The sequence below is a fragment of the Mirounga angustirostris genome, unplaced genomic scaffold (assembly GCF_029215605.1).
Source record: "Mirounga angustirostris isolate CCGP_5_RB_7025 unplaced genomic scaffold, mMirAng1.0.hap1 SCAF_3, whole genome shotgun sequence".
Lineage (NCBI taxonomy): Eukaryota > Metazoa > Chordata > Mammalia > Carnivora > Phocidae > Mirounga > Mirounga angustirostris.
Window position 1 is genome coordinate 102,540,787 of NW_026991711.1, and position 16,191 is coordinate 102,556,977.

At 40.2% G+C, this 16,191-nt stretch overlaps 1 protein-coding gene across 4 annotated transcripts in view; it reads right to left on the reverse strand.

Annotated features, from left to right (window-relative positions):
• The window catches only part of ZRANB3 (zinc finger RANBP2-type containing 3), a 307,849-nt gene that overhangs the window by 21,904 nt on the left and 269,754 nt on the right, over positions 1-16,191 (reverse strand). For all 4 annotated transcript variants that reach the window (XM_045868960.3, XM_064586450.1, XM_064586452.1 and 1 more), the window contains 3 exons: positions 10,103-10,490; positions 6,663-6,860; positions 2,961-3,052 (listed from right to left, as the gene is read on the reverse strand). In XM_045868960.3, coding sequence (XP_045724916.1) covers positions 2,961-3,052; positions 6,663-6,860; positions 10,103-10,490 — 678 coding nt within the window. The remainder of the gene's footprint in view (positions 1-2,960; positions 3,053-6,662; positions 6,861-10,102; positions 10,491-16,191) is intronic.

The window sequence follows — 16,191 nt, forward strand, 5'->3', positions numbered from 1 at the left end:
TGGTTCCTATAAACTCTGAATTAGACTTGGGATTCTGGCTAAAATGAATAGCTCTTTAGAGGGACACTGTTACTGCAACATAGGATGCTAAACAGCTGTTACTGATCTTCCTTTTAGGGGGTTTTTATCCAAATCCCTACTTCCAGATTCACCTCAGCTCACCTTACAGCTGTGAAAAGAACTGTTCACGTGTCCTCTGCTTAGGGTCTCATATTTAGAAGATTAATTGAATAACATTTTATGGTAAAGGGACATGCAAGTATTTAGCTCATTCATAAAAATGCGCTTGAGACTATTAAGAGTCAAGAAGGTGAGGTGGCCCACGTGACCTGGAACTAGAAGGTGGGTCAGCAAGGCTGTCGCACCAGGACTTTGCAGTTTCTCTCCTATCTCCACCCAAAGGGGTGAAAACATTGATCAGATGACCCAGGATGCAGAGCTTTCACTGTACAGAATAAAAAGTGTAAGGAGTTTAAGGGCTTCTGAATTCTGTGTTGTACTCTGCCTGGTGTCTGCCTTTTGGGTTCTTGACCTTCAGTCGCCTCTGGGGACCAGTTCTCTATTATTCTCACATGGTGGTCTGGGAACCATGGCCTGGAGCTCTCCCCACACTGCAGATGAGGGTGCTCAGGCACTCAGACCTGCCTCTACATGAGCTGAGGAGGCCTTGTGCTCCCTCCACACCCAGAGGTTCCACATGGTGGACAGGGGTCCAAGCGTTAAAGAGAAGCATCATTCCCTGCCTGGCTTCGTTCCCGGTGTCTCTCTCTTGGCTGTGGTCTCACGACAGAAGCAGTGTGGGGCTTCTGGCATTCACGATCCTAGTCATCTCTTAATCTTCTAGCAATCCCTTCTAATTATTAGTTGGCACTGGAGATTATTACACGGCCCGCCATCTATCTATATTTCTATTTGGTTTAGTGTAAAACCTGTAACCTAAGTTATCTTGAAAAAGGCATTCTTTCAGTAGGCTCTCATGAGTATAAGAAGTTACAAATATTTTATTTTACTTATAAAGACTAGGAATTTGATACTGTAGAGCAAAGTATTCATCATCTCAACAAGTTTTTCCTCAAATACTCACACTAGTTTACCTAGGCCACAGATTCTTACAGGGCCCCTGAGACCACTTTAGGGGATCCACAGAGGCAAAAGTGTTTTCTTAATAACAGTAAAACAACATTTGCCCTTTTCACCCTCATCCTCTCACAAAAGCACAGTGGTGTTTCCCAGGGACAGACAGATATGAGAATCCCAATGTCTTCATTAAGACTCTAGAGAAACTGGTAAAAATATAAAACAGTGAAGGGGTGCCTAGGGGGCTCAGTCGGTTAAGCGTCTGACTCTTGATTTCTGCTCAGGTCATGGTCTCAGGGTCCTGGGATCCAGCCTGCGTCAAGCTCCTGCTGAATGTGGAGCCTGCTTGTCCCTCTCCCTTTGCTCCCTGCCAGCTCCGCGCCCCCCCCCCCCCCCGCTCTCTCTGTGTCTCTCTAGAATAAATAATTTTTAAAAAAAAATCCCCAAAACAATGTAAAACAATGCCAACTCTCCTCACTAAATGTTATCTTTGTTTTATAAAATACGTTTCATGCCCTGCGTGGATGCTGGGCGGAGGGGCCAGGCCCCCAGGCGCTCTGAATGCCTCCACTGCTTTCCTCTTAAGGGTAAAAATACCACATAGAGGGCTGTAGTCAGTTAAACATGAGGTTTAAATATGAGTATTTCTTTTATAAAGGGGAAGAAAAACTCTATTGACATGAGTATCAACAATGGGTTATTACTATCTTTAGTTAATAAATATTTTTAAGTGTTTCCAGTTTAATTTCAAATACAGTAAATATCAACAGATATAACCCACATGAACAAAAGCTCCTTGGGGTTCTCAACAAATTATAAAAGTACAAAGAGCTCCTGAGACTAAAAAGTTTGAGCACCACTAACCTAGGCTATGGCATGAATCCAAGCAATCATATTTTTAAAGCTTCCTAGAATTTATTCGACATGGATGGGCAGAGTCAGGCTTTGGCAAAGGTGCTGCGGCTGCTACAAATGATCTGTGAAGGAGCTAACTTTTTTTGCAAGTACAGTTGACACGATGTTATGTAAGTTTCAGGTGTACAACATGGTGATTTGACAAGTCTATACGTTATGCTGTGCTCACACAAGTGTAGCTCCCATCTGTCACCATACAACACTATCATTATCATTGACTGTATTCCCTGTGCTGTACCTTTCATCCCTGTGACTTACTCACTCCATAACTGGAAGCCTGTAACTTCCACTCCCCTTCCCCCATTTTGCCCATGCCCCCACCCTGTCCCCTCTGGCAACCACCAGTTTGTTCTCTGATTTATGGGTCTTTTTCTGCTTTGTTTGTTCATTTGTTTTGTTTTTTTAGATTCCACACATAAGTGAAATCATGTGGTACTTGTCTTTCTCTGTCTCACTTATTTCACTTAGCATCATACCCTCTATGTCCATCCGTGTTGTTGCAAATGGCAAGATCTCGTTCTTTGTGGCCGCATAATATGCCACTGTGTAGATGTGGGGTGTGTGTGTGTATACCACATCTAGGAGCTCTTACTGAGTTTCTTATGGCTAGGCACAAGTGCTAAGTGATTTACAGGAATTGGCTCATGTTACCCTTGCAACAACTCCTCTCCACATTTTCCAGTTGAGGAAACTGAGGCACAAAGCAGTTAAGTAATATGTTCAAGATTCCATGCTCAGTAACAGATATGAATTGAAGCAGTTTGGCCCTGAAGTCTGTGCTCTTAACTACTATGCTGTTTTGTTTCTCATTGTCTTTAGATTTAACAAAAGAATTTTAGAATTAGCTTTAAGGAGAAAAAGAACCAGATACCTATATCACTGTTAATAAAATTAAATATCTCCACTGAGACATGAAAAAAAGGAAGCCTTTTGTATGTTTCAAGCTACAGAATCTGCATGATGCTTACCTTAGTATAGAGGTGAATCCGGTCAGTATTCTTACTTGCACAGAACATTAAGGTATCATACACTGGCAAGTTGTCTGAACTCTTCAACTGTTCTAGTTAAGAAGATAAAAAAGAACCTGAAGGCTTATCTCTCCTCTAACCAAAATAGCTTATTTTAATCTTCTATGGGTTAGAATGATGAAAGAGCTATATAAAACATATCAACATATTTGACAAAGAACATGTGTCTGCACTTGAAATAAAACTACGATGGCAGGGCATCTAAGACCACATTGGCTTATATGGAAACCAGTTGCTTTGCACTTTTGCTAATGACTCCATAAGAGAGAAACAAATTAGGAATTAGCTGAAAAGATATGAGTTAGGTATGAGAGAGAACTTCCTCCACCGAGAGTTGTCGGTCTTAAAGGAGCCTAGAATCTGGATTTTTCCAAGAGTGGTTTTAAGCTGGGACTGAAGGAGCACCACTTTGGTTACCAGCAGCAATCCAGCTCTGTGAAAGGCCACTTAAATGCCAGATTCCCTATGACCCAGTACTTCACATTCAGAAAAGGGGACATGTGGACAAGTTTTTTTTCTGATTATCTTCTTTTATTTACCACTTCTCAGTTTCACTGACCAATATATATAGGAGAGAGAGGGTTAACACAGTGGATCTAGGGGCGCCTGGTTGGCTCAATTGGTTAAGCGACGGCCTTCGGCTCAGGTCATGATCCTGGAGTCCGGGGATCGAGTCCCACATCGGGCTCCCTGCTCAGCAGGGGGTCTGCTTCTCCCTCTGCCCTCTTCCCTCTCGTGCTCTCTGTCTCTCATTCTCTCTCTCTCAAATAAATAAATAAAATCTTTAAAAAAAACCCAAAAAACACAGTGGATCTAAATAATAATTATGGTTAACACTTATCAAGTACTTACAATGTGCCAGGCACTGTTCTCAGTACATATATTAACATCTCTCAGAAATAAGTAGTGCATTTTACAGAGGAGAAAACTGAGGCACCTTTACTTGCCCAAGGTCACACCACCAGTAAGAGGACTTAAGACCAGGAATGTGGCTACAGAGCCTATGCCCTTAACCTCTGCCACAGTTTCTGAACGACTTTCATCCTCATCATTATTTTTATTTTATTTTTTCCTCGGTGACCTTTTAAAGTGCTTCCCCAGATCTAGAAGTCTATGATTTGTCATTCTACTTGGCAATGTCATCATATTTTAATTTTTCTAATCAAGCCACTGGTCATTTTACAAACTTGGGAGTATTCCCATATTTCATAAATTCAAAAATGTCAGCTTTTCCCACACTTGAACACCCCTGAGATTGGCATGTTGTACAGCCAGTAACTGTGCCGTTTTACAATCATTGCTGGCCCAGTGGCAGGTGCGAAGTGGTGGTCACTGCCCGAGCACCCATGAGCTTAGTCATAACTACAATACTGTTATTACTTCAACACCACACTTGAGTCAAACGCATTGTCTGTTACTACATGAGTTCAGTTTAATTACCTCTACAATGTCTTCAAAACGTTTCACTATGATTTGGTATTGAAATGAAAAGTTACCATGCGTACCAAAAAATTTTGCATATAAGGCGGGAGAGGATAAATTTTATATTAAAGAAGTAAATATGTATCGTTGGAGGAAGAACCAAAATTTTTTTATATTCTTGCAAAGGAATAACTAAGTGCTTCATGGAACCTAAGGAAAAGAGATCCCTGCAGACAGAGGAAGCTCTCTCACATCTGGATCCTGAGATGTACAGAAAGGTTGCCCTAGTACATGCCAAGCACAGCAATGAAGGCAGAAGGACTGCCGAATCCCTCAGGACAAATGAAAGAAATATCAAAGCAACAGAGGGTGGTTTGACCTGGTCTGGGCTCTCACTCGGGTATTAAGTCACAGCTTAATTTTTAGAGTTTCTTTTTTAATGTACATAAAATAAGTGCATCCTATAATCACTGTGTCTTCAGATTTTTTTGAAGAACCATAGTTAATGCATTAATGTTTAAAGATCAGAAGTCATTCTCTGATTAAAAAGCATTAAAGGATTGATTCCAAATCAGTTGATATTCTCGGTAGCTAGCAGCTACATCGGGGAACATATTTCTCTTGTCATTGTTTTCATGAAGTATAATTTAATGGCTCGAGACTAGAGATGACGCATCTTGTGAAGACACAGCCATCCTTCCAGACCCTTAGAATTCCAGTTAGAACAAAACCACAGTCCCCACAAAGCACATACCACTACAGTTCTAGAAGAGCTTATGTGCATAGAATAAACATTTTCACATAGTGTGCCCCCTGTCACCCTTCTGTTTGTTTTTCATGGAAATCCATGTTAGTGGGGAGAGGTGAAACATTATCGCTTGTATGGAATTCTCAGCCCAGTGATCTGAGAAGTCAGGAATGGGGGAAAAGTTGGCATTGTCTGGAGTGGATGAGGCCAAGGCAAATTTCACTGGCCGAATAGAATTTCTAAAGGTCTAGTGATTTTTGAAAAGTATGTGTAAGTAAACCTAGCATCTGCCTTCATCAAGGGACCAATTTCCAACTAACAAACCAGAATTTCCCTGCCACAGATGAAGAGACTTATGGTCCATGAGTTGTTTGTTCTCGGTCTGATGTTTAGTCCAGTGAGCCAAACGCTGTCCTACAACAAGGGCTTCATCAGCACTTGAGGGACTGTCAGAGCAGGAGGAAGGAAACCAGAATTATGAAGGGAATGCCCCACTTGAGACTACACCGTCTACCTAAATACCATTAAAATTAACACACCTAAAACAGGGTCCCTTCCAATACATTATTTGAGAAGACCTTGAGGCATTAGAGGGAAGGAGGGCTGAGGGAAAAAGAAAGGAGAATGGCCTGAGCTCAGAAATTCTTAAATGAACGTTTCATTTTAAATGAATCTGACTCTGAATTATATCTGTGTTTAATAGCAACTGATTTAGAAGGAAAACTTCAACTGTCCCATCTCAACAGTTTTGGTGTTGTTATAATGAGAACATCCGTCTGTGGGTTACTATGGTCACTAACCGATTAACAAAGAAAATAACCCCAAAGTACTCACCAACTCTGGCCAGTCGGCCCATAACGACAGTGATGTGTGACATATGGGCTGGTATGCACCCACCATCACAGCTTGAAGTAATGAATGGAATCAACCAAAGAGTAAATAAATCCAAACACTACATGGTTGGCTCCAAGTGCAGTCATGATTCATATAGTCTTGAAATTATGTACCTTGAAAACGTTTTCTTAAAAAAAACCAAAACACCCAAAATCCTAAATTTAAAATAGGCCAATTAGTTGTAGCCATTTAAAAGAAATTCATGTGCAAATGATTAATGATCTGTTAAGTAGCTGTTAATAATATGTCCATCTTACTGTTTTGTCCAAAAGAACCTCCCAAATATCAAAACCTCACCCTCGCTCACGGATGGGCCTGACCTGGATGAGGCTGGGCGAGCGGCCTGGGGGCAGCACGGGCAGAGCTACATGTCAGTTCTGCTCTCTGTGTCATGTCTGAATGCCCACAGGTCTGCTCTTCCAGCCACCTGGTATTTCAGTGGGTGGTTCCAAATGTTTAATCCAAAAATGGTAATGCAAGGAACCTGGAACGGGATAGTGGTAGCAAATCTATCAACAGTATTATCTATCTACGTGCATGGTTTGCATCTGGACACTGGAAGTGGAAACCAGACTTACCATCACCTGGCTGGGGTGTGAGTCCGTCTTCTCTCTTGATTTCTGATATTTCTTCCTTGTTTTCAGCCAACAGGTTAGGTTCTGAGGGTGCAAGGACTTGTTTTTCACAGTCAGAACTAGTCCAAACGTTTTTGGAAGTATCTTTCTGAGGATCACCTTTCTCACCTTCGTTTTTATCCTGGGTAGAGCTGAGGCTATCTAGTTGTAGAATTATGAAAATCAAACAATTTACACACAAATTTAGGTAAAATCATTATTTACTCTAAGGTCAGTTTTATTTATTTTTTAAAAAGATTTTATTTATTTGACAGAGACACACAGAGAGAGGGAACACAAGCAGGGGGAGGGTCAGGGAGAAGCAGGCTTCCTGCTGAGCAGGGAGCCCGATGCGGGGCTCGATCCCAGGACCCTGGGATCATGACCTGAGCCGAAGGCAGATGCTTAACGACTAAGCCACCCAGGTGCCCCTACGGTCAGTTTTTAAAAAGTCACAGCTAGGTCTTATAAAAAGCAACACGGTCAACAATGTTTGTTCATTCTCTGGAAACACCTGCTGGGAGTCACTAAATGCCCCATGTGCAAATGATGGGGTGCTGGACAGGCAGTGAGGAATGAGACAGACAAATCCCTGCTTCCTAGAGTTTCCATTCTAAGTGTCAGAGACAGACCATCACCAAGGAAGCAACAAAAATCAGAGAAGGAGAATAAAGGCCAATGAATAAAGAAAAAGAAATAAAACAAGCGAATAAAACAAGGTTTTGTAATCAGGGGACAGTGGGGAGCAAAGGTCGGCAGCGCCAAGCTCTGGGTCGAATTCCATCTGAGCTGAGGGCTGTTCGGGAATCTAGGAGGCCCAGCCCGAGAGCCTGTATTCTCAAACCCGATTGTAAATGTAAATGGAAGCCATTGAGGGTTTTAGGTAAAGGAATGGAATCATCTGAGTTTTTAAAGGCTCACTCTGGTTGCTTGTACTGAAGGGCCACAGGGAGGCTAGCTGGGAGGCCACTGAGGTCTGGGAGAGGAAATGGTAACTTCTGGTAGGATGGTAGCAGCAAGGAAGACGTGGCCAGAATCAAGACAGACTTTGAAGTTATGCCAGCAGAACCTGACAAATCAAGTGTGGGAGGAGAGAAAGGAATCAAGGACGCTGCCTGCGTTTCTAGCATCGTGGAGGGATGATGAGGGAAGAGAAGATTTAGGTGTTAGGTGTGGTGGTGGTGAATCAAGAACTCCACCTTGGGCCATGTTCACCTTGAGGTACCCATCACACGAGCAGGTGCAGATGAGACAGAGGCATATGGACGAGCCGCAGTTCAAGCGGGAGACAAGTGTGGACCTATGAACTGTAATATGGCAAGTATGAGCTATGTGGATATTAGGAACAAAGCGCAAGAGGGGTACCTGGCTGGCTCAGTAAAGCATACGACTCTACATCTTAGGGTCATGAGTTCAAGCCCCATGTTGGGCACAGAGATTACTTAAAAAAACAAAACAAAACAAAACAAAGCACAAGAGAAGGGTTATTCATTGACAAATATTAGTGTTCAGTATATACTATACCAAATTGTACTGAATGTCCTGGAGAATGCATTAGCAACCTTTATAGGACTGTAATTTCATAATATTGCTCCTTTAGTTTTTTTTTTTTTTTTAAGATTTTATTTATTTGACACAGAGAGAGAGAGAGAGAAAGCACAGGCATGGGGAGCGGCAGGGAGAGGGAGAGGGAGAAGCAGGCTCCCTGCTGAGCAAGAAGCCCAATGAGGGGCTCGATCCCAGGACCCTGGGATCATGACCTGAGCTGAAGGCAGATGCTTAACTGACTGAGCCGCCCAGGCGCCCCTCTCCTTTAGTTTTTCGGATTCTGTTTCCTCAAAGTGTTATATGGCAAACACTGATTGAAAATTTTGGGTGAATTAGAATTAATTCTGCTTTTCAGTACTTTTGAGGGTACATCCAAATTAGGGTGGGAAATCATTATGCCAAGTACAATAATATTAATCTAACAATTACAACCTTTATACACAGTAGTATCACTGTTACTTATATGTATTTCTGTTTAGTCAGACTTTCATAGTCACAAAAGGAGTTTTATTTTTCTTTAGGTTACTTGTGAGTTTGCTTATTAAATCAGGAGTCTAGAAACTTTTGCTGTTGCTCATGGTGTCACAAAGAAAAATCAGAACTACAAACCCTATTAAACTATGATTTTCATTGCTAAATCACTCAACTTATACTTAATGTGAACTGGCATTATTCTGTAGTCATGAGATACTTTATTTTTATGGTCTAGAGTAGTTGGAAATTGAATGAGATAATGCAAATTGTGAGAGATATTATATGGAATAAGCTTGTGGTTCCAATTTAGTTCACAGACAACAGGTGTCCACGTTACAAATATAACCACCCAGATGGCAGACTTGTCATTTTTGTAGGAACACCCAAATTGAAAGAGGAAAGACTCAGCTACTGATTACATTTTCTTTCAGATTAAAACTAAGACACAGGAGAACAAGAAAGACAGGCAGTAAAGAACAAGAGAGAACAAGAAAGAAAGGCAGTAGCAGAGCCTTTATCTTAGCTGACTCTTTGTTACTGTCACTCTCTAAAGAGTTCACATATGATGGAAAAGGAGGTGTGTACAATTATTACAACCGATAAAATAAAATGATTTCTTCCAGCTTCCAAAACTGTCAAGTTGGCCTTTTGAGTTGCCATGAAAATGGTCTCTCAAACTGGAAACAAAAGAAATACTAATGATCTTTTTTCTTAAGACAACCTCAGTATTAATTAATTTCAAAAACAAAACATCAGAAAATGTAATACCATGCTATAAAAACATACTCTGAGGTATGTTTATAATTTCTACTTTTAAAATAGCATGTTTTGGAAAAGAATAAACTCATAAAACAGATACCAAATTGGTTCTTAAAAGACGATCTATAGAGGAATTTTTATGATTTGTCATACAAGAAACAGGACACAATGTATATTTTACTAGGCAAAGAAGCTACCCTGGATTATTTTGCTATTTAAACAAAAATAATCTATAATTTCTTTAAAAACAAGTATTATCTACAGGAGAAAGAAAACAGCAGGTCTATGACTATAAGGCATATTTGCTGCCATAGCAACAGAGCTTCTATTCCTGCCCACTGAATTCACATCCTGCCGGCATTAATGAGAAATGTCCATTTGTGCCAAATTAATGCCATGTCACAGACGCTCAGGGATATACATTCTTGACAGAACTGGGAGCTTTCCACATTCTACCGGGGGATAAATTCAGTCTTCACTATGTAAAGTTCTTACTCTAGCTTAAAAGCTAAAGTCAGTGTCGAGTCCCACTAACCCGTGCTAACAGCAGTTGCCTCTAAAAACACAGACTATGTGAAGATAACACCGCCAGCCCCCTCCAGGGCCACACTCCATGTACTCACCAGCTCTGCCTGGAGGATTCTCACACATTTCACAGTAAGGTAACGCTGAGTTATTGATATAGGTGCAGAAAGCACACTGCCAGCCCTTTCCAGGAAGGATTGGGCTGGTTGCCTGGGCTAGAGCCGTGGTCTGCCTGGGCCGGGATGGTTTCTCCTCTGGGGCACTGCAGTGGTCATTGGTGGTGACCAACTTCAATCTTTTAGCTTCAGGTTCAACATTGCTTTCATAATCAATGATATGTCTTGTGGCTCTTTTTCCAGGGTCTGCTGGCACGACAGTATTTTTCTCTTGGAATATCCCTGATTCATCACAGGAGGTCACCAACTGTCTTTTCTTAGGTTTCGGTAAAAAGAATGATCGAATATCATGCTGTTTTTCTTTTTCAAACTAGGAAAAACAGTTATCAAATTAAGAAGCAATCTAATATGTTCTTCCTAAATGAAACAGATTAACCAACTATTTTCAGTAACCATATTCCTTTATCTTTTGAATACCTTGTTGGAAATGAATTCAGTTATGCTATGACTCTTCATATATACATATATGCAGAATATCATTAACACATCTATATACTTCCTGTGTCTAACTTTTTTTTAGCACTTACAGTGTGCCAAGCACTTTACATATATTAACTCATTTAACCCTCATGCCAGTTCTGTAAGACAGGTACTAGTATTCTTCCTATATTTTAGATGAGGACACTAACGCTTTAGAGATGTTAAGTAATGTGGCTACAGAATTTATGTAATAAAATTATACTTCATCAACTATCTGCTCTAGAGGTATATCAGGGAAAGGAGAATTGTGTATTTAAATATTTCAAGTCAACCAAGAACCTACAAAAATGTTTCCATGCCCAAACTATAAATACAGTATTCATAAACAATGTTTTTCATATTACAATGTTTTCTTGACTAGGGAGCATTTTTTCAAATAGCATTAAAGCTATTAATTAGAACTGCTTCTTTAACAGACACATCTTAACAATTATCTTGCTTTCAAGAAATTTATTTCCCTTTTCTAAGAAAATCTCCATCATTATCTCATGTTTTTTGGTCTTCTTTTCAATGTATAAATCTCAACCTCCTTATTAGAGAAAGTGGAATACATAACTCCACAAGTGATTAGCTTGTAGAAGGAAGACAGAGGAGTCAATTTTAGAGAATTCCTGTTAGGGGTACCATAGTGGATACACACTGCATTTCCAAAGATGGTCACACCAGTTCTTATCTTATTTGACATGCTTTTCTCATAATACGACACAACATGCCTACATTTGGAGGTGGGGTCTGTGTTCCTCTCCCTTGAACCTGGGTGAATCTTTGTAACTGTCTCAATCAATAGAATGCAGTGAAAATGACACTGTGTGACTTGTGAAGCTAGGTCGTTGAAGATTATATGGCTTCCACTTGGTTGCTGGCATTCTGAATCTCTCTTTATGTCTTGGGTTGCTTGTCTTTGGAGCCTTGCCACCATGTTGTGGGGAGGCCCAGGTCACAGGGAGAAGCCATGTGTGGATGTCTGAGTTGACAACTCCAGGTAGGCCCCTAGGTTACAGACAGCATCAACTGCCAGACATGTGAGTGAATGAGCCTTGAGATGTTTCCAGATCTCAGACATGGGGTCTTCCATCAAAGTCCCCATTCACTGTGGAGCAAAGACACATCATCTCCATTACACCGATTGAATTCCTCACCCCTAGAAACCATAAGAAATAATATATGACTATTGTTGTCTGAAGACACTAAATTTGGGGCTAATTTGTTATGCAGCAATAGATAACACTGACAGACACTATGGATAATGATAGCAAAATACCATATATTGTAAAGAAATATTTTACATAATACATCTACCTGCACTTCTTAGCAGTGGTGTATAAGAAAGCAAGATATAGCAAATCCATAGAGACAGAACAATTAGTGGTTAACAGGGGCTGAGGGAAAGGGAGATGGGGAGTTATTGCTAAATGGTCACAGAGTCTGTCTGAGGTGAGGAAAAAGTTTTGAAAATAGTGGTGACAATTGTACAACACTGTGAATGTGATATTAAGGGGCATTACCACTGAATTGTACACTTAAAAATGGTGAAAATGGCAAGCTTTATGATTATATATTTACAAATATAAAAAGGAAGGGAAAAAAGCAGGAAGATTTAGGCTGTTCCCATATTGGTAAAATTAAAACATATAAGAAAAAAAATCATGTGGCCCCCCCCCCGCCAAATGTACAGCTTCTATTTTCTATGGCTGTTATTTACACAACCTCATGTACTATAAAAAGTTACCTGATTAGTTATGGAAGTTACAGAATTTAGATAAAAATATAAAGAAGGAAATTATTAACTATGAGAAGATTTTTAAAACAAGGCACAAGGGAAATCCAAGAAAAGGGTGAAGGGGGCGCCTGGGTGGCTCAGATGGTTAAGTGTCTGCCTTCGGCTCAGGTCATGATCCCTGGGTCCTGGGATCGAGTCCCCATACCGGGCTCCCTGCTAGGCGGGGAGCCTGCTTCTCCCTCTGCCTCTGCCTCTCTCTTTCTCTCTCTCTGACTCTCATGAATAAATAAATAAAACATTTAAAAAAAAAAGGGTGAAGAAAAGCAGAGAGATTAGCAGACTAACAGAGTTTGGTGTTTAAAAAGGTAACAAAGCAAAAAAGATAGTTAAACATTTAAAGAAAATGTTCTATTCCATATAATAGGACGGCCAAGAGGGCTTTCAGGATTTTGAAAATACTAGCAAATGTTCAGCAAACATGAACAAATTCCATCAGATATTTCTAGTTAAAGCATGACCTTCCGAGTCCTTCCATGTCTGGAAATGAACTGATTTTGTTTCTAACCCTTAGTCAGTAGTTTCATGGGACATATAATTCTTTTCAAGTCTTTACAAACATTGCTCTGCTTCTTCCAACACCTGATGATGCTGATGATGTTCCTTCATAGGTTGCACTTTTCCTTTGTTTTAGAGGCTTTCAAGACCTTCTCTTTATCCCTGGTGCTCTGAAATTTCACAATAATCTGTATTTCTTTTTTTTTTTTTAAGGTTTTATTTATTTATTTGAGAGAGAGAGAATGAGAGATAGAGAGCACAAGAGGGAAGAGGGTCAGAGGAAGAAGCAGACTCCCTGCTGAGCAGGGAGCCCGATGCGGGACTTGATCCTGGGACTCCAGGATCATGAACTGAGCTGAAGGCAGTCGCTTAACCAACTGAGCCACCCAGGCGCCCACAATAATCTGTATTTCTATATCTGTATCATTTATATCTATGCCTTATGCTCAGCACCCAGGATACCTTAATTTTGAATGGTACTCAGTAGCTTTAGCTCCTGGAAATTTCCATTATTCTTTGACAGCTTCTTCCCCTTTATTTTCTTTTTTTCTGGAATTACTGTTAGCAGAACGATGGAACTAGACATAATGTCTTACCTTTTATTGTCATATTTTCCTTTTTTTTTTTGTCTTTTTACCCTCTAAATTCTTAGTTTTTCTCTCATTTATCTTGCAACCCTACAGAATTTTATTTTGACAGCTGTATTTTTTTTAAAGATTTTATTTATTTATTTGAGAGAGAGAGAGAGCACAAAGGGAGAGTGAGAGGGAGAAGCAGACTCCCCGCTGAGCAGGGAGTCCGAGGTGGGGCTTGCTCCCAGGACCCTGGGATCATGACCTGAGTTGAAGGCAGACGCTTAACCAACTGAGCCACCCAGGCGCCCCTTGACAGCCATATTTTTAACATCTAAAAGTTCCTTTTTGTTTCCTGTTCCTTTTTTATAGTAGTCTGATTTTATTTATATTTGCAATATCATCTTAAATGTGAGGCTACTAATTTGAGTTTTTAAAATGTTGTCTTTAGGGTTAATTTTTCTATCAGCTTATTTTTGCTCCCCTTTTTCATGCTACAGATTTCCGCCCCAAATAGCCAATGACCTTGCTTGTCCCTGCATACATGTCAATGAAAGAATAGAAGGGTTGCCTGGGAATGTGGGACACATGGGGCTTATCACCATGAAGTTCTAAAAGAACATATTGGGTGTTATATGCAACTAATGAATCATTGAACACTACATCAAAAACTAAAGATGTACTACATGTTGGCTAGTTGAACTTAATAAAAAATAAAAACATAGGGGCACCTGGGTGGCTCAGTCGGTTAAGCGTCTGCCTTTGGCTCAGGTCATGATCCCAGGGTCCTGGGATCAAGCCCCACATCGGGCTCCCTGCTCAGCGGAGAGCCTGATTGTCCCTCTCCCTCTGCCTGCCGCTCTGCCTACTTGTGCTCTCTCACAATCTGTCAAATAAATAAATAAAACCTTTAAAAATAAGTAAATAAAAACATAAAAAATAAAAGGACATAATGATTCACTGCAAGGGGTGAGGTAGATGGAGGAGCCCAGAGTGATCTCAAACTCCTACATTTCTGACTTGTAACACTGTAGGAATGATGTTTTCCTGTAATAGGGAATATAGGAAAATAACTGGGCTCCTAAAAAGACAAAAAGAGGATAAAGAAATAAGTTCACTTTTAGACACGTGTGAAGACTGATGGGTACCAGGATGGAGAGTTCCAGGAAGCAGATCTGGAGTTCAAGAGAAAGAAACAACTAGATTCACACATCTGAGAACCACTAACAGAGAGAGGTGGTTAAAGGTATAGGACTTGATGTCATGATACATGGAGGGAGAGGGTAGTGAGAAAAGGTCAAAGTCAAGGACAGAAAGTACAGAAACAGCATTAAGGGTGGAATGACAAAGAGATATTAAGCAAAGAAACATACAAGCAATAGTAAGAAAGGTAGAAAAATCAGGAGAGTGGTAGCTTTATTGGATATGTGTGCATGTGTTTTCGTTTTCCACTCATACTAGGTGCTCATTGGGCACTTTAAAACAGAAAAACCCATGTCCTTCAGTTCTGGGAAATTTTCATATATTATGTTTTCTTCCTCTGTTTTCTCTGTCCTCTCCTTCTGGAGTTCCTATTAGGCAAAAAGCTTCTGGATTGATCATTTGATTTTCTTCAACTTTTCTCACACTTGCCGATCGCTATTTGTTCTTCTTTCTTTGTGAGTTCATTACTTCTGTCCCATCCTTGTTGAATTACTATTGTCTGATATGACAGGTCCAATTCCTACGAGCTTCACTTGTCTGATTTCCTCTCCTTGTTCTGGTTTCATGGGCACAGTATTTTCTTTCACTTCTCTATGGACATTAGTAATAGTTTTGGTGTTTCCTTTTAACGTCTTCTCCATGGTCTCTGCTTCTTCTGATCCCTTTCTTGGCTTACATGCTTGTTTTGGTCTCTGCTTTTCCAGTGAAAGGATTTCCTCCAGGCCTCACAGCCTTTACTGTCCATTCATATTTAAGAATGAGACTTAATAAGCATTAAGAATAAAATGCAATGGCAAGTTTCATGTGGGGGACTTCACTGAGGTGACCAGTGACTGTCAGAGAAACCCTGTCAGTCTCCATAGTCTTTTCGTGGTCCGGTCTGGTTTTCCAGAAAGGAGTCCTTCAGTCTCCTTCCTGAAGGGTACAATGCTGGCTACCAGTAATCCGGGAGCTGATTAGGAGAAGGGTGCTAAGGATTCTATCATTAATTAAGGAGTCTTGCACATAATATGCTTGTTTTCAATTTACTGCCTTCCCCCTCTCTGAAGTGGCTCTCTTCCTAGACACATTTTGAAATACATTTTTTAAAGAATGTATACACCTGACATGGGTCTTGAACGCCCAACCCTGTGACGAAGAGTTGCACGCTCCACTGACTGAGCCAGCCAGGCACCACTGAAATACATTTTTTTAAAGGAGCAAATAAAATAGTTAAATAAATAAATAAAATATAAAAAATAGGAAACATAAAACACAAAAAATAAAATGAATAAAATATATAATAACAGGCCACTCTCTCATGAAATAATGTTTAGATAGTATCAGAATCTTTTGTCCCATTCTACCTTGTAAGGAATTTATTTCTGTAAAAACATTTTAATCTCTCCATCTTCCCACCAAAAAAAAACCAAAATAGTTTTAGGTTTGTTTATAAAAAAGCAACCCTCCCAACAACACAAAAACCTAATCTTTCAAAAAAA